We start from the raw sequence: 24684 nt of genomic DNA on the forward strand, positions 1-24684 counted from the left end.
TTGAGACCCTGTTTTCAATTATTTTGAATATATACCTAGGCATATAAATGTTAGATCATATGGTAACTGTTTAACATTTTGAGGAACTGTCAGACTTTTTGCCATAGCAGCTGCACTATTTTATATCCCAACTGCAATGTATGGCAGTTCTAATTTCTTTCCAACCTGTTTTTTTTTTCATTATAGCCATCCTGATGGGTGTGAAGTAGTATCATTGTGTTTTTCACATGCATTTTCCCCATCTGGATATATATATATTTTCCTTTTTTCCAGAGGTCATTTGCCTGATAACCTTAGCCCTCTAAAATATGATCTGCATGGAACATATTGCGAAAGGGCCCCTAAACTAGTAAGAGCAGTCATAGACCTTCTGCATGAAAACCCTGCCCTTTGTACCTTTAAGCCCCTCATTCACTGAGTAACTAACTCTTATTCAACATTCGTGATTGGCTATTACGTTTTCCAGAAGGGAGCTAGACCCTTCACTATGGCAGATATTTTGTCAGGAAGAGAAGTAAGAGTAGAAATTTAACTACTAGAATGTTAACCTGAAACTAATACAAAGTAATACTAAATTAAGCTGTAATTAAAAATAAAATTTTAAATAAGCAATGTTTAAAGTAAAAATAAAAAAGAATAGAAGTGACAAATATCCATTTTCCTCTAAAGGAGGACAACTATAATACCTCCCAGGACATTTATGACTCCAAGTCATAAATAATTATGTTCAATATTTTCTAAGAAGGCAAAGAAAGCTACATAGAATATATTTTAAATGATTTCCATGAAGAATGACTCAGAGAAACACTCAGTTTGCTTTTGAATGGATGTGCTTGCTTGCATGGATTTTCTAGATACTTAATTTTCCATTGACATCTGTAAAATTATGTGGTATTGAGCTTCATCTTGAATGTGGAAAGGATAAATAGGAAATTCAGATTCTGTGAAGTTATAGAAGGCATTGTTTTTAAAAAGTAAAGGAATGGTTTTAAGAACTTTAATTCTACTTTTTTTGATGAAGTTAACAATTAGTTGATTTGTCTGATAGTCAGAGCTTACTTTTGCTTTAGAAAATCCCATTTATTTTGGTATGTTTTCATGGCATAATTTCAGTAACTTAACCTTTCATTTGTCTTATCAGCTGAGTTGCTAGCAATTGTTACTGGTTGACTCTGTGTTAGAGTGCAAACCTTAAAGCTTCACTTAACTTGTGTGTACTGAAACCTGTCTCTAAATTGTTCCAATGTCTTTCATAAGGACTAGTAACTAATAGAGCATACACAGAAAAATCCGGCATCTTTTAAAAGAATTTCTTTATGTGAAGCACATTTTACATATCCAGCCTCTATCCTACCTCATTTTCAGTGGGTCTCCAGCTAGTTATGTCACGACTATTTTATGTGATCAGCAACAATTACATTTCAAGCACAAACAGAGTTAACTTCTTAGAGCAACAGAAATTTTCTTAACAATTTCTGTTTTTTTTTTATTTTGAGAGCAGTTTAAAGACAGATCTTTGTTAACCTCTAAAAACTGGAGACATGCAGGTGGATCATGACTGCATAAAAAGCTGTCATGTCAGGCTCTGGCATTTTCTGTGCAGTGGGCCCCAGAGTGAATTTCTGTCAAAAAGAAGATCAAAATTAAGCATTTTTTTAACTGTGTTGTTGCACACTCTTGTATTGCAACAGTGAATCTAAGTATTTGCTTCCTTTTACTATGCACTATTCTACACTGGGAAATGCTCATTTTGCTGGCAATGGCTGATGGTACTGTGTTGCACTGTAAGATGCTTCTTCTGTTAAATAGGATATGGTTACTTCTTTTCCAAATCTAGAGTTTAAATCAGAAGCATTGCATTATATTTGCTAATTTTATTTTTATGTTTTTCTTGCAGGTTTCTGCAAAGTGTCTTTTCTGAAAACTGCTGCCTTGATTCCACTCTAGAGGTGTCTCTTTATAAAGCCCTCTCCTTAACCACCACCATCCCCCGAAACCTGGTGTGCTTGCAGTTCACCTTCAGCAACTCGCCCATTCTTTTTATTTCTTTGATTCCCAGTTTTTCATACTCAATTTCCCTCATCCTGATTTTTCAGCAAAAGTTTTTATAGCTGTAACATCCTTACCAATCTGAATCTTCAAAGCCAAGAAATAGGGAGAAAAATTTTTCTCCCCCAGAACTGAGACCATTCCACAAGTTGAAGGGCAGCCAACAGCATATGCTTTTTGTAAGAATAATTGAAAACATCAACTGGAGAATGCGTAATTCTTTTGAAAGTCTACTAGTTATTTGAAGTAACTTTGGCAGAAAAACAAAGCACTCAATATTTTAATCTTTATGGTTGCCTTCTTAGGAGTTGGTCTCTAATTTGATTTTTAGTTATTCTGATACAATTTTTATTGTATGATTGGCTTTTCTGTTGACTAGACCTAATTCCACTTAAATGAAAACCTAAGTGCTAACAAAGAAAATTTTCACTAAAGCAACCTGTGAAGTCTTTATATTTAGTTTGAATTCATTTTAAATATTTTAACAACAATAATAGTGTCCTAGAGCGGTTGCACTTGATCTTAATTTTACTTTCAATATGACGGCTGTCAATGTTTCCCTGGTTCGTGATACCAAGTGGCTGACTTTAGAGGTCTGTAGAGAATTTCAGAGAGGAACCTGCTCTCGAGCTGATGCAGACTGTAAGTTTGCCCATCCACCAAGAGTTTGCCATGTGGAAAATGGTCGAGTGGTGGCTTGTTTTGATTCTTTAAAGGTGAGTCTCATCTAAATGCACATGTTTGAATTAAAACTGTTGGTTTTTATTTTTAAGAAATATGATGTGCTTTCAAATCGGTCAAGTTGATAATAGTATGAAAGCGCCAAGTTTTGTTTCTTTGTTTTTTAAAATATTTTATTGTTATTCTGTTACAGTTGTCCCAATTTTTTGCCCTTTGCCTTCCTCTGTCCAGTCCACTCCCCACCCCTGCTGACAAAGTCAATCCCCACCCTGTTGTCCACGTTTTTAAAGTCAGAATGTAGACCTTGTGTTTGTACAACTAAGCCAGACTAAAGTTCACCTCATCAAAGCCACTGATCAGGAGAGATAGACTTAAAGTAAAAAAACTCAGAAATTTTTGTAGGAATAAGAAATTGCATCCTTGCCATACTCCTTTGTGTATGATTTAAGTTTTGAATACAGTGATCACAAACCTCATATAACCTAGAGAAACCCTTTACTCAATTATAGCTTATTATCTATGTTATCAAAATACACTTGTCAAGGACCAGTCAGCTTTCAGAGGATAAAGTCAGCCAAGATAGTATAAGGTGAAAATCTCACCACCCAGGAAGAAAATGATGGCATTTTGAAGTTCTTTGGTTAAAGTGCATTTTGAATGCTATATTGTTATAAAACTAGATTCACTAGTTTTTTCTTCCTGAGCTGCTTTTCGACCAATTTCAGATTTGTGATTATATTTTTAAATAAAGTCCTGTAACTGAGGTCAACAAACCCAAAAACTATATACTAGAGTTGAGAATAAACAAAAATATGAGCGCAAATGAGATATTATGTAAAATAGCACTTATATGATTGTAGAACGAGAAAATACACTGATGTTCATGTTTTATTCATAACTGTCTTTGAATTAAGAATAAAGATGTATAAATTAAAACATGGAAGTAAAGGCAATAGATTCCTGGTTTAATTAATAAGATTTGCTAGGATGCATTACAGATTTTCTTCCAAAATGTATCAAAGTTAATAAAGCATAACAAGAACCTTCCCAAATTTTGGATATTGTTTTATACTCATCATGACTAATTGTACCTCATTAACATTTTTATTTATGCATTGGCTAATAGAGATGTATTCCTTCATGTAGTCTTTTCTTCAGAGAACATTTTATCAAGTGATATACTACTTAAGTAGTTACTTTTACTTATTTTGTGGTTACTAGTTTTTGTTGGAAACCATTCCAGTTGAAGAATGGAAACTTGTTATCATAAAGATAATGGTAATTTCTACCATTAAAAATGTCTAGGTCGCTCTAATTTGCAGTAAATATTATGACTAAAGGGCTTATTCTGTTTTTTCTTTTTATTTCAGTATCATTTAAGTTTCACCTACAATTATTTTATGTATTATTTAAGTCCACTGCTGCAGAACTGGGCAGTGCCATGAGGTGGAAAAGAGCACTGGGTTAGTTAGGGGAAGAAATGTGTCCACAGTCCATAAAGTGAATCTGGCACTGCACTAGGCACTTCACATATTTTTTCAGGAGATCTGGGCTACAGTCTCAGTCCCACTACTAACCTCAGCTACTTTATCTAACACAACTTGTGTTATTTCATCTCTAACAGATGGGTAGTCTTCTCTACTTAATCTCCACAATTATTGTGGCAATTTCAATAAGATAAGATTAATGAAAAACCATCTATCCCTGGGGTGGGTGGAAGTGGAAGAGGGTATAGAAGGGATAAATGGTGGTGGAAAAAGTAAAATAAAAAATAAATTTTAAAAAGTGAAATGAATGAAGGTGTCCTTGTTTTTAACTAAGATTTTTTTAGGAATCTTTAAAACAGTTCTATTAAGTTAGTGTTTATTATTTAAAACTACAAACTCATGTTCCAAATGTATATGCCCAAATCTAGTTGCCTGAATGTAATGCTAGTTCTTCAAGCTAAGTATCACTGTTTTTATGGTTTACTCTTTGATACAGAATTTCTTTCAGGCTTTGTAAAGTCTATCTTCCCAGGCCTCTGGTGGAAGAGGATGTGTGATATTCTTAATCACTGTTACAGTTCAGATGAGTTCTTCCATTTGAAGACAACGGAGTGCTGTAAAGGAAAAAATTTGAGGAAGAGTAATATGGAAAGAGATTGTTAACAAAATATATACTACACTATCACTTTTGAAGCTTGGAAAATGTTTAATTCAGAAACTACATAATGACCAGTGAATAATAATAAGCCACTTAATTATTTCAATATACTATCTATTCACTGCATTCAGAATTTTTAAAAATTGCATTATGTTAACACTTGATAGACCAGTCACACAGGATATAGATGATTTACATCATCATTACATTCTTAAATTTTAATGAAAATTTTAATATTCCAAATATACAATGCCTTTCAAACAATTACTTTACTATTTATATAGTACATTTATCATAGTTCCATGTCTGCATAAAAGCTTTGTAGTTCTCTTCTTTTATATTATTTCTTATTCCTGATATGCTTGAAAGGTAGGCCAAGTGAAAGGTAATTGACTTATGTGGATTTTACTACTATCATATCTATAATACACAAATAACATACCTCAGTGATTATTGCAACATTTGCTACCCTCCTTGAATTTGTATGATTAATTGAAACACCTTTGAAATGTATCTGTACACTGTTTCTTCTTTCATGACTTGTTAAATAACTGAAGCAATCATTTCATGAGTTTTGGCTGCTACTTTTTTGTTTTTTGGGCTTTGTAAGGACTCCTTTACCACTAGATACTCTACTAGATGATGATGGTTCTTTGCCTTCATAATAGGCACAATAGACATAATGTCCTATACTCACTTCATAATGAGGGAATATTGTGAAAATATGAAGGGCAAGCTTGATGGCCAATTGTGCATTGTGCTGAAGAGCTATGCCCATCACTCCATAAATGTTGAGTGTTCAGTGATGAAAGTTACACTATCTTCAGATAGAGCACTAGACGGTGCAGCCCATAGATTAATTTTCAGTTACATAAAAGAGTCTTGTGTTATGTTGATACACAGCTGTTTTTAACTCAATTGCCTAGTCTGCTTGACACAATTTATTTAAACTTTTTTTCTCCAAAATATTGCTTAACCTATTCTGCACCAAATTCTTGATATTACAGTTTTCTGTTGATTTGGGTGTGTATTTTTAGTGAATGTCCTTTGGAGTTAATGAAACAGCTTCACTAAAAATACCAAACTAAAATCTTTGAGGTAATTTTCATAGCCAGATGTCATATCTTGAACCTTCCCTTGCATACCTAAAGCAGTGTGATATCAACCATCTGTTTTCCAGAAAGAATATAAATGCTATCATTATTTCATTATGACACATCAACACCCATCACATCTGCCCAAGCCACTCACAACTTGGGGTACTTTTGTAACAAAAAGTTCTTAGGAAAGACCTCAGAAGCAGGCATAGTGAGAGAACAGTCATGTCAACCCATATACATTCCTAAAATACTTGAACTGGGTGAGGACCACACATAAAATAGCCCCACACTATCTTCAAACATCACATATGATCACAGGCAAAATATTTTCACAAGTGAAACCTGTTTCGTAGGCATATGAATGTGACTCTATCCTTCTAGGTCAAATTGTGCTGAGTTACCAGTATATTCTCTACTACTGTCACTAGTCACAGCAGTTTTCGGTAGTTTAAAATTTAATAACTTTTTGACTGAATATATAACTCATCCTTGTTTGCTAAGGGAAAACATACCAGGAGGAAAAGACTGTTAGCAACATAACCCCAAAGGTTATTGGATTATGCAAGACTTAGAACCATTTATGAGCTCCATCAGAAGGGTCTGCTGCACTATAAAGACATAAAGGCAGCACCTGTGAAAATAACATTTTACTTAAGGACCTTTATCCTCTATGATACTGACCTTAAGTATCTTTGGTAACAGTCAATGTTATTTTGGACATTTCAAAGCCACTTTTGAAAGAAAAATAAAACTGAATTTAGTATTTAAATACATATTGATAGCTCAGCCTCACTTTTTGAACTTTTAATTTTGAAATAAGTATAGACTTACACAAAAGTTGCAAAAATTGTAAAGGGATTTTATCCTTCATTTTGTTTATGTGGTGAATCACATTTATTGACTTGTGAATATTGTACTAAACTTGCATCCCCAGAATAAATCCCACTTGATCATGGTGCATGATCTTTTTTTTTTTTTTTTTTTTTGAAGATTTTATTTAGTTATATTTAGGGAGGGAGAATAAGAGGGAGAAAATCATCAATGTGTGGTTGCCTTGCGCATGCCCCCAGTTGGGGACCTGTGCCACAACCTAGGCATGTGCCCTGACTAGGAATAGAAATGGCAACCCTTTGGTTCATAGGCCAGTGCTCAATCCACTGAGCCACACCAGTCAGGGCTGATCTTTTGGGTGTATTGCTATATTTGGTTTGCAAATATTTTGTTAGTATTTTAGCATCTATGTTCATCAGAGATATTGCCCTATAATTTTCTTTTTTTTTTTTTTTTTTTGTAATGTTTATCCAGTTTTGGAATAAGGATAATGTTGGCCTTGTACAATGAGCTTGGGAGCCTTCCCTCCTCTTGAATTTTTTGAGATAGTTTGAGAAGGCGAGGTGTTAGTATTCTTGGAATGTTTTGTAAAATTCACCTGTGAAGCCATCTGGTCCAGGGCTTTTGTTTGTTGGGAGTTATTTTATTTTATTTTATTTCTGCTTTGATTTCACTAAGTGTAATCTGTTTATTCAGATTCACTGATTCTTCTGGATTTAGTTTTGGAAGATTGTATGTTTCTAGGAATTTATCCATTTCACCCAGGTTATCCAATTTGTTGGCATGTAGTTGTTCATAATATTTTCTTATAATCCTTTGTATATCTTTGGTGTCTGTTGTTATTTCTTCTCCTTCACTTCTGATTTTATGTATTTTGGTCCTCTCTCTTTTTCTCTTGATGAGTTTGGTTAAAGGTTTGTTGATCTTGTTTATCTTTTCAAGAACCAGCTCTTGGATTCATTGATCTTTTGTACTACTTTTTAGACTATTTCATTTATTTCTGCTCTGATCTTTATTATTTCTTTCCTTCTACTCACTTTAGGATTTGTTTATTTTTCTTTTCCAAGTTCCTTTAAGTGTAAAGTTAGATTATTTATTTGAGGTTTTTCTTGTTTTTTTTTTTTTTGTTTTTTGTTTTTTGTTTTTTGTTTTAGATAAGCCTGTAGCACTATGAATTTCCCTCTTACTATTGCTGTCCCTGTGTCCCACAGATTTTAGATTGTTGTGTCCTCATTTTAATTTGTTTCAAGATATCATTTGATTTCTTCTTTGGTCTCATTGTTGACCCATTCATTGTTTAATAACATATTATCTAGCTTCCATGTCTTTGTGTATTTTTCAGTGTTTTTCTTGAGATTGATTTCTAGTTTCACAGTATTGTGGTCAGAGAAGATGCTTGATATGATTGCAATCTTCTTAAATTTGAGACTTGTTTTGCACCCGAACATTGTGGTCTATCTTAGAAACTATTCTGTGTGCTATTGAAAATTATGTATATTTTGCTTTTAGGGGGTGAAATGGTCTGAAGATATTCATTAAATCCACTTTACCTAGTGTGTCATTTAAGGCTGCTGTTTCCTTGTTGATTTTCTGTCTGAAAGATTTATCGATTGAAGTCAATGAGGTGTTAAAATCCCCTGCTATGACTGTATTACTGCCTATCTCTTTCTTTATGTCTATCAAGATATGCTTTACATATTTAGGTGCTCCTATGTTGGGTGTGTAAATATTTACTAGGTTATATCCTCTTGTTGGATTGTTCCCTTTATCATTATGTAGTGCCCTTCTTTGTCTCTTGGTTTTAAAGTCTGTTTTGTCAGATATAAGTATTGCTACTCCAGCTTTTTTTTCCTTTCCATGTGCATTAACTATCTTTTTCCATCCCTTTACTTTTAGTCTGTGTGTATCTTTAGATCTAAGGTGGGTCTCTTGTAGACATCTTATATATGGGTTTTGTTTTCTTATCCATTCAGCTACCCTGGTCTTTTGGTTGGAACATTTAAGCCATTTACATTTAAGGTGATTTGATAAGTACATATTTACATATTTATTGCCATTTCATTTTTTAACTATTTTTCTCTGTTTTTTCTTCCTTTTTCCTTTTCTTTTTCTTAAAGTAAGCCTTTTAACATTTCTTGCAGTACTGGTTTGGTGTTAAGAACTCCTTTAGCTTTTTCTTGTCTGGAGAATGGGAAGCCAAATAAATTTTGTGATATGCATGTCCCTGTCACATGCTCCTTTAGGGTGGCCCCTACACTAGAGCAAGTTCCCACGGCTACCTCTAACAGATTTTCTGCCTTTATTTTTATGATAAATAACATTCCTCCACAATTTTTAAAGTTATATATCTTTATGAAGGGAAAGATACAAAAAAATATTAAAGATTATACACAAGATTAGAATAAATATAAAATGTAATAAAGTGTCATCCCAACTCTCCAGTACCAACCAAAACATTTCTGTGTATTTTCTTCCAGTCTTTATGTCTTTTATATAACAGAATATATGCCACATAAACCTTGCCTTACCTTCTGCTTCCTTGCATACTACATCCCCTTACTTTCCCTGGCTTATCCTGGAAAGCAACTTCTACCTCCATTTATCCTTCCTATTATCTTCATGTTCTTGTCAAGTTACAAACAAACATCCAGATACTGCCTGATCTCCCATTCATAGACTTTGAAAAAATATACCAGTCATTCTGGCTGTTTTACTTTTTTAATAGAAAATTTTATTGGGATAATTGTAGATTCATGGGCAGTTATAAGAAATGATACAGAAAAATCCCTAGAACACTTTTCCAGATTTTTGTGAATGATAACATTTTACAAAACTGTAATACAATATCACAAGTATTTCAACATTGATAAAAACCACCAATTTTATTCAAATTTCTCTAGTTTTAGTTATACTAATATCTATGTGTATTAAGTTCTATAAAGTTTGATGACCCATGTAGTTTTAAGTATCCACCACCACAATCGATGCACTAAACATTTCCAACACTACGAAGGTCCCTCAAGTTATTCTTTTATAATTAAATCTTTATCCCTTCTCCCCCATCCCCATCCTTAACTTCTGCCAATCACTAATCTGATTTTTTTAAATAATTTTAAAACTTAATTAATTAGTTTATTTATTTTATTTTTAGAGAGAGGGAAAGGAGAAAGAGAGGGAGAGAAACATCACTGTGTGGTTGCCTCTCACTCGTGCCCCCTACTGGGGACCTGACATGCAACCTAGTCATGTGCCCTGACTGGGAATCAAACCAGTGACACTTGGCTCGCAGGCCGACACTCAATCCACTGAACCACAGCAGCCAGGGCTACTAATTTGATTTTTATTTCTGTAGTTTTTACCTTAAAATGTTAGACAAATTATAATACAATAAGTATCTTTTTGAGAATGACTTTTTTTTCTGCTGGAGATTAATTTATTCAAGTTGCTGCATTCAGTCATTTTATTGCTGAGTAGTATTCCATGATATACACATACCACAGTTTATTTAACCATTTCACCATTCATCTATTGAAAAACAGCTAGGCTGATTCCAGTTTCTGACTATTTCTCTGGAATAAATTCTCAAGAGTGTAGCTGCTGAGCTATACAGTAGGTACATGTTTGGTTTTATAAGAAACTACCAAACTGTTATCCATAGTGGCTGTGAAATTTTATATTTCTACTAGCCATGTATGAGTGATCCACTGCATTTCATATCATTACTATTTTTTATTTTAGCCATTCTGATAGGTATGTAGTGATATCTTGTGGTTTTAAATTTATTCCCCTAATGAATAACAATATTGAACATCTTTTTATATGATTAATTTTCATCTGTATATCTTCTTTGTTAAAATGTCCATTAATGTCTTTTACCCATTTTCAAATTAGATTGTTTGGTTTTATACTGTGGAAATGTGAGTGTTCTTTATTTATTCTAAATACTAGTCTTTTGTTGGAGATATAATCTGGAAATGCTTTCTCCCAATCATAGTTCATCTTTTTATTCAATTCACATGGGCTTTCACACAGCAAAAGTTAGAATTTTAGTGAGGTCTAATTTATCAATTTATAGATTATGATTTTGGTTTTATTTTAAGAACTCTTTGCCTAGCCTTAGGTCTTGAAAATTTTCTCCTGTTTTTAAAAATTTTTTAGTTTTACACTTCACATTTAATTTTATGATCTATATTTGGTTAATTTTTATATAAGGCATGCATTTTAATTAATTTAATTGGGATCACATTAGTTAATAAGATGATATAGGTTTCAGGTATACACTTTTATAACATGTGATCTGTATATTGCATTGTGTGCTCACTACCCAAAGTCAAATCATATATTGGTCACCATATACTTGGCCCCCTTTACCCTTTACTACTTCCCTACCCCTTTTCCTTCCAATAACCACCATATTCTTGTCTATGAGCTTCTGTTTGTTTATTTTTCTTGTTTTTATTGGTTGCTTTCAGTTTTATATTTCACATATGAGTGAAATCATATGGTTCTTAACTTTTTTTGCCTGACTTATTTAGCTTAGCATAATATTCTCAAGGTTCATACATGTTGTCACAAATGGCAGTATTTCATCTTTTCTTATGGCTGAGTATATGTACCACATCTTCTTTATCCAATCATCTATTTAAGGATACTTCAGTTGCTTCCATGTCTTGGCCACCATGAATAATAATGCAATAAACATAGGGGTGCATATATCTTTGTAAATAAAAGTTTTCAAAATTTTTGCATAGATACCCAGAAGAGGGGTTGCTGGGTCAGATGGTAACTCTATTCATAATTTTTTAAGAATCATCATACTATTTTCCATAGTAGTTGTATCAGTTTATACTCCCACCAGCAGAGAATGAGGGTTCCCTTTTCTCCACAACATCTCCAACACTGTTTATTACCTGTCTTGCTGATAATAGCTATTCTAACAGATGTAAGATGGTATCTCTTTCTAGTTTTAACTTGAATTTCCCTAATAGCTAGTGAATTAAGCATCTTTTCATATATGTGTTGGTCATGTGTATGTCTTTTTAGGAGAATTGTCTGTTCAGGTCCTCTGCCCATTTTTTACTTAGATTGTTTATTTGTTTGTTTTGGTGTTTCATTGTATGTATTCTTTATATATGTTGATATTAACCCCTTGTAGGAGCTATTTTTCTGATCATAAAATAAAAACATACCCTTTCTATGTTGGTAGTATAGCAACATGGTAGTATAGCGACATAGTTTTTATTTTGTTTTTTTTTTTTTTTAATGAAATTTCTTTACCCAAAGAAACTCTTCACATATTGGTGTATTTCCTTTCAAAATTTCTTTTAGTGACAACTGTTTCTTAAAAAAAAAGTTTCCTTTGTTCCATGGAATCACAGAAGATTTTCTTACTTGTGGAGGAATAATATTTTAGAAATATGCTTAAAATATACCATTCTTTAAATAATATGTAGCCATCAGAAATTATGTTTATGAGAACATAAACATAATTATTATTATAAACAACTCTATCTTCTATTGACTGCTTATTATATACCAGAAACTTTACACATGCTGACTCTAATCCTTACAACAACCTTGTCTAGACTTTACCTTTGGATGAGCCCGGTTTCACCAGCTGTGAGGTCTTGGATACATACCTAACCTCCCTATCCCTAAGTTTCTTCACCTGTGAAAACAAAGGACCTACTAACACCTAACCCTGTAGTTACTGAGCATTCAAATGAGATGATCCAAGTGAGGTGCTTGGAACAAGGCCTGGTTCATCATAAGCACTCAAGATATATATTTTCAACAAATAATTTCTGGGTGCCCTTAAAATTTAAACATGAAAGATAAAATTAAATCATGATAGTACTAGAATAATGTGGAGGTGAACACTTATAATCCTGGGTCAGGAAGACCTTCTAACTGTTCTTTCAAAGGCAGAATCAATAAAGGCAAAGATTATTACAAAAGCCCACACAATAAAAATCATTTTTGAATGGCCGAAAACACCACACAGTTAAAAGACAATCAATAATTTGGAAAAAATGTGACATATATGACAGATTATTATAATATAGAATGAGTTTTGCACATAAAAAACACAAACATTAAAAAAATACTTTCTTAGAAAAATACCCAAAGGACATAAATAGCAGAGTAAGACAGTCTGATGTGACCAATTTATCTGTGAGGACGTTTTCATGAGCCAATTGACACAGATGTTCTGATGCAGCCACTGTGTTTCAGCTGTCTCTGTCAGAATGAGCATGCTCCCCTACCCCTGCCCACCCTCTCTCCTGAACCTCTAGTCCAGAAGACTGTCACTTCCTACTGTAATCCTTTCTGCATCATATATATTTTCTTTATCAAATGTGTTATTTCTATTCAGAAAGAAAGAGAACCTTTTCAGACAGGACTGGCCTCTAAGGGGAAACAAAAGTCATATCTGTTAAAGAAATTTTATAATATTTAATATATTATTTGCATACTCTAATCCTAAGAGAAAAGTTAAGAGTTTAGTTGTGCATTTCCTCTACAGCTTGGAGCTGAAAATAAGGAACCTTGTTATGTTCCAAATACCTTCATTCTCCCTCCACTCTGTGTCTATATCTGTATCTGATTCATTCATTCATTCACTCACTGGAATAGGTACCTACTGAGCACCTATTGTCTGCCAGACATTGTGCTAGGCATGGGATCTAGCAATGAGCTAGAAACAGTCCCAGCCCCCATAGAGTAGATAATCTAGTTGGGAGAGGAACAGGCAAAAAGGAAGTAAATGTTCAGGTTAATAAAATTGCCGTAAGTGAAAAAAAAAAAAAATGAATCAGGGAAAGGACACAGAGAAAAACAGGGGCTTCTGTTTTATACAAAATGCTCAGGAAAGCTTTTCTAATGAGGTGATGTTTCAGGAGAAGCAAAAAAGAGGTGAGGGAGTGAGTTTGAGGATTCCTGAGAACATTCCAGGCAAAGAGAACAGCAAACTCCCTGAAGCAAGAATGAGCCTGCTGTGTTTGAGGAAATTCAAGATTACTGGTGTGGCAGGAGAAAAGAGGTGAAGGGGGAGAGCTGTAGGAGAAGAAGTCAGAGAGGTGATGAGTTTAGGGCGACCAGGAAGGGCTGTGTATATCATAGTGAAGACTCAGAGGGGTTTGCATGTCCTACATGGCTTCTTGAAAGACAGTGCTGGGCTTCTCTAGACTCCTAATGTGTATCTTTTTCTTGCTGATTTTCCCCTGTATCGTTTGCTTTAATAAACCTTAGCCAACAGTGTCATCTTCCCTTGAGTCTTGACTCCCTCTGGCAAAACACCAACAAAGCTTTTTCTTACATTAGTCTTCTTTATACACTATTTCCTTGATGATTTTTAGGAAACCTTTTCTTGATTTTATGCAGGAGGCATTTCTTTTCCTTTGTATTTTTAAATTTAAATTTTAAATTGATAATATATTTTAATTAAAAACAAAAAACAACTGATTATTAATTGATAAATAAATTTGAAAAAGTGGTATTATACAATGGAATATTACTCAGTTATAAAAAGGAACAAAGTACAAATATAGATTACAACATGGATGAACCATGAAAATGTTATGCTAAGTGAAAAAGCCAGCTCAGAAAGACTACATACTGTGTGATTTCATCTATGTTAAATGTCCAGAGTCAGCAACTTCATAAAGACAGAAAGATTAGTGGTTGCCAAGGTCATTGGTTGGAGAGGGGAGAATGGGTGCGGGGACAGTGGAAAGTGGCTGCTAATAGGTACAAGGTTTCTTTTTGGGATGATGAGAAATGTTTTGGAATTAGATAATCGTAATAGTTATACAACTTGATGAATGTACTAAAAACTATGGATGTGTACACTTTAAAAGGGTGAACTTTGCGGTATATAAATAATACCTTAATAAAATGTTTTAAAATTAAATATAATAAGTTACCAGAGAGGAGGGGGCTGAGGGGCAGGGTGAAAAAAGTGAAGGGATTAAGCAAAAAAAAAAAAAAAAAAATACAACAACAACTCATAAAAACAACAGTATGATGATTACCAGAGGGAAAGGGAGTGAAAGGAGGTAGAGAAGGGCATAGGGGGGATAAATGGTGATGAAAAGAGACTAGTCTCTGGATAGTGAACACACAATAAAATATATAAATGATGTATTATAAAATTGTATACTTAAAACTTATATAGTTTTATTAACCAATGTCACCTTAATCAATTCAATAACGTTTTAGAATAATTAAATGTAAGAGGATGGGAGAAGATAATATCATGTTGACATTAATCCAAAGAAACTTGGAGGTGCTATACTTATATTAAAGGTAAACAAAATCGAACACTAATACTGGGCTCTAGTTAATAATTCTGTTGCTCACAGGCATATGTAAATACTTTATATAGATAATAGGGTTCAACAAATAAGTGAATAGGTAATAAAGATAGCCAAGTTTCTCACAATCAAAGAAAATAATTAAAAATAAGAAAACGGGAAGGCTAGAATGAATCCTGTGGTGTGGATATAAGGGGAGACATCAGTATGAACTCATCTTTAATTTAATACATGTATAAACATACATGTACAGAAATAGATGTAAATGTCTGTTTATTCATGGGTTAGTATGCTTGATTATATTTTCTAGCTCTGTCTTAGAAGGACCTATATGCAATGACACCCCAACAGTAATAAGCACACCTAGTTCCCCGATCCTGGTTCTAATACCATTCTTCAATAAAGGAACTAAGGCTTCTTGGAGTAATGGTTGATGCTGGATCAGGACAGGGCAAATACAAGGTGATCCTGTAATGCTTTGTGCCAGGAAGTAAGAAATTGGTCCCAAAAGTTTGGAGCATGACAAGAGGACACAGGAGCCAATCTGAAGGAGCTCCCAATGGCCAATGCATCAAGATCGTGAAAGATAAGAAAAGACTGAGGATCTGTCACAGACTGGAGGAGACATGACAAGTAAATGAACTGGTGAAGTGCAAATATGGTCTCTATTTCAGTTAATAATATTGCAATAGAGTTAATTTCCTGATTTTGATAACAGTGTTATGTATGGTATGTAAGCTGTCGACATTACAGAAATTTGAGTGAAGGGTATGCAGGGACTCTCTGTACTAGTTTTGCAATCTTTTGTAAGTCTAAAATTACTTATAAGTAAAAAAATTAAGTTAGCTTTTTTAGTCTTACATGTGTATCTCCTGTCTTCTAATGCTGAGAAATACAGTGGGATATTGTTTGTTTTTGTTTTTCCTTATTCTTTTTTCTTTCTTAAATTTTGGGTATAGTAAGGAGAAAACTCTGAAACCCGTGAAATGGCCTATTCTGAAACTGACCCCAACTAGCTGGATGAGTCAGATAATGAAATAGTTAAGAAAGCATTTGTATCTAGCAAATGAAGAATTTTAGCTTTAGAAAGACCATTCAGTTCAAATTGTTACCATGTAAGAAACTGGAGATCCAGGAAGGATGAGTCACCCGCCCAAGGTCACATAAGCAGTTATCAACAGCCTTAGGACTCCCATGTTCTTCTAGTCATTTTAGTGTTTTTCTCCTGTGGGACAAGGAATGGGCTGTTGTTTTATTAAACCAGAAGCATCTGGCTTTTATGTTCTTCAGACTGTCCCATGTTACATTGGGATGCACTACCTATGAAGTTTTGTTGCTCTCCCCTTTTTGTACTTCAAAAATTGGGAAAAGCCAACATTCATTATCCTAATCCCTCCTTCATTTACTGTTTCATGATAGTGTAATTAAATATTGCTTTAAATTAATGTTCATATTAGTTCTTTGACAATCATTTGGGCTATTACATTTGAGAAGGAAGAAAAGAGTCAGAGTGCTCTTTATTTCTGGACAAAGGTATGCAACTTAGCGATATTAAGCTTTGTTTAATTGCTGAGAGTCAGGACACTGAGCTATCTCTACTCCCTTGTCCATCATTCTCTCTAAACCTTGTTTTGTTGAATTAGCTAGCCAGAATTGGAGATTATAACTGGCTGTGGATCATGTACATCTTCATTGCATGAAACTCTTTGATGTCTGATTTTGTTATATACTCTTTAATACAATGCCCTGGTCAGCTAGGGGGGTGCTTGTTACAGGTCAGCTGAAAATATTTCGGTAGTAGTTCAGCCTCTTATGTAAAATAAGTGGAATTTAACACAACTCATTTAAAATGTTTTATGGGAGCATAGCTCAAAATTTTTCTCTTCTCCTTGACTGCAAGTTTACAATTGGCTGCCTGATGAGAAAGGACCTGTAATATGGCCATTACTAAGACTGATGCTTTGTTACAGAAATCCCATTTAGTATGAGAATTTTGAGAACTGTCTACTATTTCTTAACTTTTTTGTTTGGAATAAACTCTTACATGTTTGGGAAATATATACCTGATCCTACTTGATCATTAAATAATTCTCTTCAGTTGCAAAGCTGTATGAAGTCATTATAAGTATCATCTTTTTCTTTATTTTAAGTTTTTGTGAAATATGGATTATAAAGTACTTCTGTGCATCTGGAAATAGCAATTAGTTCTTCTAGGAATATGACTTTAGTTATAGAATGTCATTTACCTACTGCTCTTTTTGCCCTTACAGATTTGCTTTCTGCTTATAACATCCTGAGGTTATACTGTTTTTCTCTGTCTCAGTCTGCTGCTTGATTGTTTGATGTATAGGGTTCTCTATTCCACAGGAATATATATTAGCCATTTATTTCCTCTTTATCTCTAAATAATCTTTCCATTTTCTTCTGTATCTCCTTCACCATGTAATCAGTCTTTATTTTCTTAAATGTATGGGGTTTTTTGTTTTTGTTGTTGTTGTTGCTGCTGCTCTCTAATCCAGATTTGCAATCCTGCTTGGGTTTTCAATATTTTTATTTTTTGTGCCTTCAATTCCCAAGTTTTACTGCTAGGTGTAATTACAAGTTTAACTCACACTTATTCCGTGTTTCCTGATATTGTTTTATTAAAAGTCAGTAAACAATTCAATTTGTTCTTTAACTTTTTATTATCTAAATAACGTCCACTATTTGGATTCAACCATGTTTTCTTTAGCGTTAGAGTAAATTATTTTTTCAATATCTTGTTCATGATGAGTCTGTATAATATTGCTTATGTGTCATGTCTAATCTCTTATTTAGTGAAGTATATATGCCTATAGGATCCATCAATTTTGATCATAGGAATTTATTTATTTATTTTTAAAAATGTTTTATTGATTATACTGTTACAGTTGTCCCAATTTCCCTTCCCTCTGCTCCCCTCCACCTGGTGGCTCCCCTCCCTCCAGTTGTCCCCCCTTTTTAGTCCATGTCCATTGATTGTGCATATAGTTCTTCTCAACCTCTTCCTGTCTATTCCATTCCCTCCTACTATGCTTCTTAATTCCTGTACCATCTCCCTCCCTCTCCCCCTTCGCCCCCCTCGCTGACCTCCCCCCACTATGTTCCCCATACCTATAGTTATTTTTCCACTCTCATTGCCTATTTAGTTTGCCTTCATTTTGATTCCCTAGCTTCTGTTGTTGGCTCTTGTGATGCAGTTTTCATTTTAATGTTCATAGTTTTGATCCTCCTTTTTCTAAACCAGTCGCTTTAACATCTCATATAACAGTGGTTTGGATCTAATAAACTCCTTCAGTTTTACTTTGTCCTGGAAGCACTTTCTCCACCCTTCTATTCTGAATGACAGTTTCGCTGGATAGAGTATTCATGGCTATAGGTTTTGGATTTTCTTTACTTTGAATATTTCTTGCCAGTCCCTTCTTGCCTGCAGGGTCTCCCTTGAGAAGTCAGCTGATAGTCTAATTGGGACTCCTTTGTACATGATTCTTTTCTTCTCTCTTGCTGCTTTTAAGATTCTCTCTTTATCTTTAACTTTTGACAATTTGATTATAATGTGTCTTGGAGTGGTTCTCCCTGGGTCCAGTTTTTCTGGAACTCTCTGTGCTTCCTGGACCTGTAAGTCTATTTCCTTCCCCAAGTTCAGGAAGTTCTGCTTTATTATATTTTCACTTAATTTTTCAATTTTTAGTTCTTCTTCGCCCTCTGGCAATCCTATAATCCATACGTTCGATCTCTTACAGCTGTCCCAGAGGTTTCTGAACCTCTCCTCACTTTCCTTACTTTTTGTTTCCTCTTTCTGCACTGGTTGACTGTTCCTTCTCTATGTTCCTGTTTGTTGATTGGATCTCTGGATTTTATTTCCTCACCATTTGTCTCATATGTGTTTTCGTTCATTTCAGTGTGAGTGGCTTTCAATCCTTCCCGGTCTTATTCCAAATCTTTTGTTAATTCTGTAAGCCACCTTATAACAATAGCTCTGAACTGAGTCTCTGACAGGTTTCTTATTTGTTCTTCTGTCAGGTTCTTCATCTGCTGCCTGGTGAGCTACGTCACCGGGATTTCCATAGTTGTCTGCCTAATTTAGACAGATTTGTGTTTTGCTTTGCTTTCTGGGTAGGCTGTAGGAGGCAGAGCCCTGTGTACTCATCACTACCCGGCGACCGGCTGCAATCCACAACCTTTTTCGCCACACTGTAGCGCTTTGAGTGGGGGCGGGGGTCCAAGATGGATTCCTGCCATTATTCTCCACTGGGAGACCAGGGTCTATCCTCCTGCCCTCTGGGCCTCACAGTCCGATGCAATGGGGTGGGGGGGCTGCTTTTCCCAGCGTTGGTGTTGCGAGCTGCCGGGGCTCAACTGCAGCCAGGATTGCTCCCCCTGCCGCTGTCCCCGCTGCTACCACAAACAGCACCACCCGGTTGTGCCCCTCCTACCCGTCCGACGAGCACCACTGGTTTATAACTTCATACGTTGGGCTTCCTTGTAGTTATATTTTCCGGAATTTCTAGTTATCTTTTGTTTTGAGGTAGTTGTATTCCTTTCTAGTTGTAGAGGGAGACCGAGTGTGTCAGTTTAAACCTCCATTTTGGCTGGAAGTCCCTGATCATGGGAATTTAAATGTGTACTTTAAACTAGATTATTTCTATCACAAATGGGCATATGTTTTTATATTGAAATTCAAATTTTTATTTACCCATTGAAAATGTGTGGAAAAGAAATTAACCTTTTGTTCCTATCCATGTTCTTGGGATAGACGTTGGATAGTGAAGACATTTTCTACATTCTAAAAAGCATTCATTAATTTGAAAAGATAGACTCCACAGTGATGTAATTGTTAAATATGTGTTAAATGTGACAAATTCCCTGAACTAAGACATAGCTTGTGTGTCAACCATGATTTGCTAGCTAACTATAAAACAGTGGAGACAAATTCATAGATCGCAGGCTGACACTGTGTTGAGGAAGTGGGGGACTGGAGAGGGTAGAGGGATTGAGCAAAAAACAAAATAAGAGAAGAAAACTCATGGACATATACAACAGTGTGGTGACTGCTATGGTGGTGGGGGGAGTAGGGGTAGGTGGAGCAGGGGATGGGGGATAAATGGTAGTGGAATGAGACTTGACTTGGAGTGGTGAACACATAATACAGTGTACAGAAAATGTGTTGTAGAACTGTGCACCTGAAACCTGTATAAGTTTGTTAACCAGTGTCACTCCAATAAACTCAATAAAGAGGAAAAACTTAAGTGCCAGGCAAATCTTTAAAAATGCAAATAAAAAACCTTTTTCCCTATTGCTTTAAATGCTTCACCCATCTTTAATATGAGTATGTGTCCAGGTACATTGAGTAAGCAGCATTGTAGTATCAATAATCTTTTACTCATTTCCAAATACTTTTTGGAGACTACATTTTTTAAAGTGACATTTTTTTTACGACCACATTGTCACACTACCTTAAAATTTTTATTCATCTTATTTGTGAAAGTAACATTGAAGTAACAATTTGAGGCTGTTTATATCTTCAAGACCTCTATATTCTTGTGTTAGATGTTTGATGAATACCTATCTCCCAAATAGTTTTTTGTTGTCCTTGTTGTTAATGTTTATGCTTATACATGCTCCACTAAATGAGCTTAAATTTTTTCCAGTTTTTGTAAAAATATAATCTCTAGAGTTTTGTTTATTTATTTATTTTATTTTATTTTTTACAATTTCCTGGATATTTCACTTTTTATTACCCAGAAAAGCATCCTATATAGAAACAAGTTCATTTTAACTTACAAACAACTGAAAAAATTTTTAATCTTTTTTAAAATAAGAACATTCATTGTTTTATTTTATTTTATTTATTTGTTTTTAGAGGGAGGGGAAAGGAGAAAGAGAGGGAGAGAAACATCAATGTGTGGTTGCCTTCATGCGCCTCCAACTGGGGACCTGGTGTGCAACCTAGGAATGTGCCCTGACTGGGAATCGAACCAGCGACACTTGGTTCACAGGCCGACGCTCAATCCACTGAGCCACATCAGCCAGGGCTCAAAAATTTAAATCTTGTCTGTATGTTTTGAGTTTGCTAGTACTCCATTGGAGGAAGGATTTATTTTTCCAACTTTATTGAGGTATAATTGACATATAATATTGTGTTTGTGATAATTTTATACAAGTATATATTGTGAAATGATTACCGCGATAAGGTTAGTTAACACCTCTATCACCTCACATAATTACCTTTTATGTATTTTTTTGTGGTGAGAACATTTAAAATCCACTCCTTTAGCAACTTTCAGGTGTATAATACAGTATTGTTCACTATAGTTACCCTTCTGTACATTAGATCCCCAGAACTTGTTTTAACTGGAAGTTTGTACCCTCTGACTAATGTCTTCCTGTTTCTCCCAGTTCCAAGGCCATGGTATCCTCCATTCTACTCTCTTTCTGAGTTGAGCTTTTTTATTTTCCTCATATAGGTGAAATCATACAGTACTTGTCTTTCTATGTTTGGCTTATTTCGCTTAGCATAATACCCTCGCGATCATCCATGTTATCCCAAAGAGCAGGATTTCCTTCTTTCTTGTGGCTGAATAATATTCCTTTGTATATATTTTGGGCTATTGTCTCATATTTCCAAGAAGGCTTAGAAATAGCCTTGATAAATGCCTCTTTCTTGGGTGAACTACAGGCATAACACTGGAAGTATATGAACAAAGCATGGTACCAGGAAGTGGTGTAAACATAGAAAATGCTGCCTTGTAATAACAACTCTAACAAGGGTTCCTTGTGTGGCCTTGAGCAAGTCATGGGAATCCTACTACCTCTGTTTCTCTTCATACAAGGGCAAGCAGCAGTGCTCAATGTATAGGACTATTGGTTGTGATTTAATACAAGGATTTTATAAATGTCAGGGGCCGTTTAATGTTCAAAGTCCTGTTAGATCCATTCAGAGTTCTATATATATTAAATTTACCAAAGATATGATCCATTCAACAAACATTTATTGAAATCTATTACTTGTTAGACACAGGTATTAGTATTGTGCAAAATACAACATTATGGAAGGCGTAATCCCTACCTGACCTCTTAGTATGAAGCTGTTTGTGTTATTTGCCATAAACCAGGTACAAACTAACCACTAAAAACGTCGAATGGGAGGGGATGGGGCTGGAATTACAACCAGCTGTGGTGGTTAAAGATGCATTCATGTGAGAGGTGCTGTTTGAAGTATTCTTTGAAAGAAGGATTAGGAAGATATTCCAGGCAGATTGGATGCCCTGAACAAAGATAGAGGGGGAAAACTGTGATGTGTATTTGGGGAGTTCAATGTTAAGTCAGCCTATGAAGCATGGAGCTTGTGCTGGCAGAGAAGTAGCCTCAAAAGTCAGTGAGGAGTTTAAACTATTTTGTAGCTCTGAGGGCTCTGACAATTTTTAAGCGTTGACATCATCAGCCTATGTGAGATGAATTGGTAGAGCAAAGAGACTGACAAGAAAGGGAACACTGAGAAAGCTGTTTAATTATTGAAGATATAAAATAATAATTTAAATTAGGTGGTGGCAGTGGGAAGGGAAAGTCAGTGATGGAGTTGAGATACTGCTGAAAATAATGTAGTGAAGAAAGAGGAGGTTGACATTCTATTCCAGTCTACTGCTGTTATGTTTAATATCTGATCTGCCATACTTGTTTTGGCTTTACATTAGAAGCTGTCTTGTTTACCACTATATCTTCTGTGCCTAACACATATAGCACATATTAAGAGTTTAAAAATTGTTGAATGGAACACGAGCCTATTGAATCACTTTGAGAGATGGAGAATAAATATGGGCTCCCCTGTATGGTGCCCAGTCATCTCTCCATCTGTATTTGTACTCCCACTCCCAGTTCAGTTTTTACTTAAATATGAATGAAAATTGTATACACTTATTTGCCAACTTTCCTCATTCAACCACATTTTAACCTAAATTTGATGACCCACAGATTGCTGATTTTTGTTAATTTAATGGTTCTTTAGCATTAGACAAATGTTCTTTAGACAGATGCCTTTGAGTACTCTCCAACTGTTGCATTTTGAGTGCTTTTACCCTATATATGGATTTTAAAAACTTTTGTTGAGTGGCCATTGTTAAGTATTATTTAATAGTAATTAGTTTGATAATATAATATACAAGAATTATTTTTTGCCTTAAAATGTTTGAAGTTAAATTTCACAGCAGATGGCTAGCTTGCTAATCAAGGTATTCTTGGAAGTAAGATTAGTGCTAATAAGGTCATTCTGAGTCAAGTATAAAGTAATAATCTGCAGGAAAGGGTTTTCTGTAAAAAGTGACTACCTAGTCCAATAAAAATATATTTAAAGTTTAATTACTAGCTATTGCTCTGAAGGTACAGTGATATTTTCAAAGTCCAATAAGTTTGATCATAGAAAGGCAAAGAAAAATTCTCATAGAGAGCCCATGCATTGACATTTTAAATAAACTTAACTAGAGCCCTCAATAAGTAGAAATTAATCCAAACAACCTGCTTTTAAAATAATGAGAAAATAAAAATGGGAAGGTAATTTCAAGATGTTATTTTTAAAATGATCTCTAGACTTATTAGTTGCATCTTGGAGTTTGTGCAATTAGCTCAATCTCTTATACCATTTTCATTTTCATCTCCATTTTTGCAGTTATTTTTGTTTTTCATAACACATGACCCTGGGGCCTTGGGCTCAGTCCTCAGTAATAAAAATTTGATTCAAGTTTGGGCAACTGATTGTACTTACAGATACAGGAAAGTTACCTGTAACAGTTTAGAAAAATAAGGAAAGAAAATTAATCTTGGCTCTTGTAAATAGCGCTGCTTCAGGTTTCTTCAGATACATTCCCATCAGTAGATGAGTGGATAAAATAGCTGCGGTATATTTGCACAATGGAATAACACTCAGCCTTAAAAAAAGAAGGAAACCTTACCCTTTGCAGCAACAGGGATGGACCTGGAGATTATTATACTAAGTGAAATAAGCCAGTCAGAGAAAGACAAGTACAGTTTGGTTTCACTTATGTGTGGAATCTAATGAACAAAATAAATAAATAAACAGAATAGAAACAGACTCTTAGATACAGAGAACAGACTGACAGCTGTCAGAGGGGACAGTGGCTGGGGTCTGGGTAAAAAAGGTGAAGGGATTAAGTAAAAAAGAAAATTTATAGACACAGACAACAGTGTGTTGATTACCCGAGGGAAAGGGGGTGGGGGGAGGTAGAAGAGAGTAAAGGGGGAATAAATGGTGAGTGAAGGAGACTTATCTTGAGGAGGTGAACACACAATACAATATGGAGACAATATATTATAGAATTGTACACTTTAAACATACATACTTTTATTAAACAATGTCACCCTAATATATTCAATAAAAATTTAAAAAGAAACTTAAAATGATTTTAGCTATTTAGCAGCATTCAGCTGATGTCATTAATATTTTAATAATACATATAATTGTGACTTGCATGTATTAATAGGCTACTGACAGCTTAAACTAAACCAAGGCTCTCTCTCACTTCTTTTAAATT

At 34.6% G+C, this 24684-nt stretch overlaps 1 protein-coding gene across 2 annotated transcripts in view; it reads left to right on the forward strand.

Annotated features, from left to right (window-relative positions):
* Positions 1-2588: 2588 nt before the first annotated feature.
* Positions 2589-24684, forward strand: part of MBNL3 (muscleblind like splicing regulator 3) — a 65431-nt gene continuing 43335 nt past the window's right edge. For both annotated transcript variants that reach the window (XM_090263955.1, XM_090263956.1), the window contains exon 1: positions 2589-2765. In XM_090263955.1, coding sequence (XP_090120081.1) covers positions 2589-2765 — 177 coding nt within the window. The remainder of the gene's footprint in view (positions 2766-24684) is intronic.

Source organism: Furipterus horrens, unplaced genomic scaffold, assembly GCF_987537825.1.
Source record: "Furipterus horrens unplaced genomic scaffold, mFurHor1.1.pri manual_scaffold_17, whole genome shotgun sequence".
Classification (NCBI taxonomy): domain Eukaryota; kingdom Metazoa; phylum Chordata; class Mammalia; order Chiroptera; family Furipteridae; genus Furipterus; species Furipterus horrens.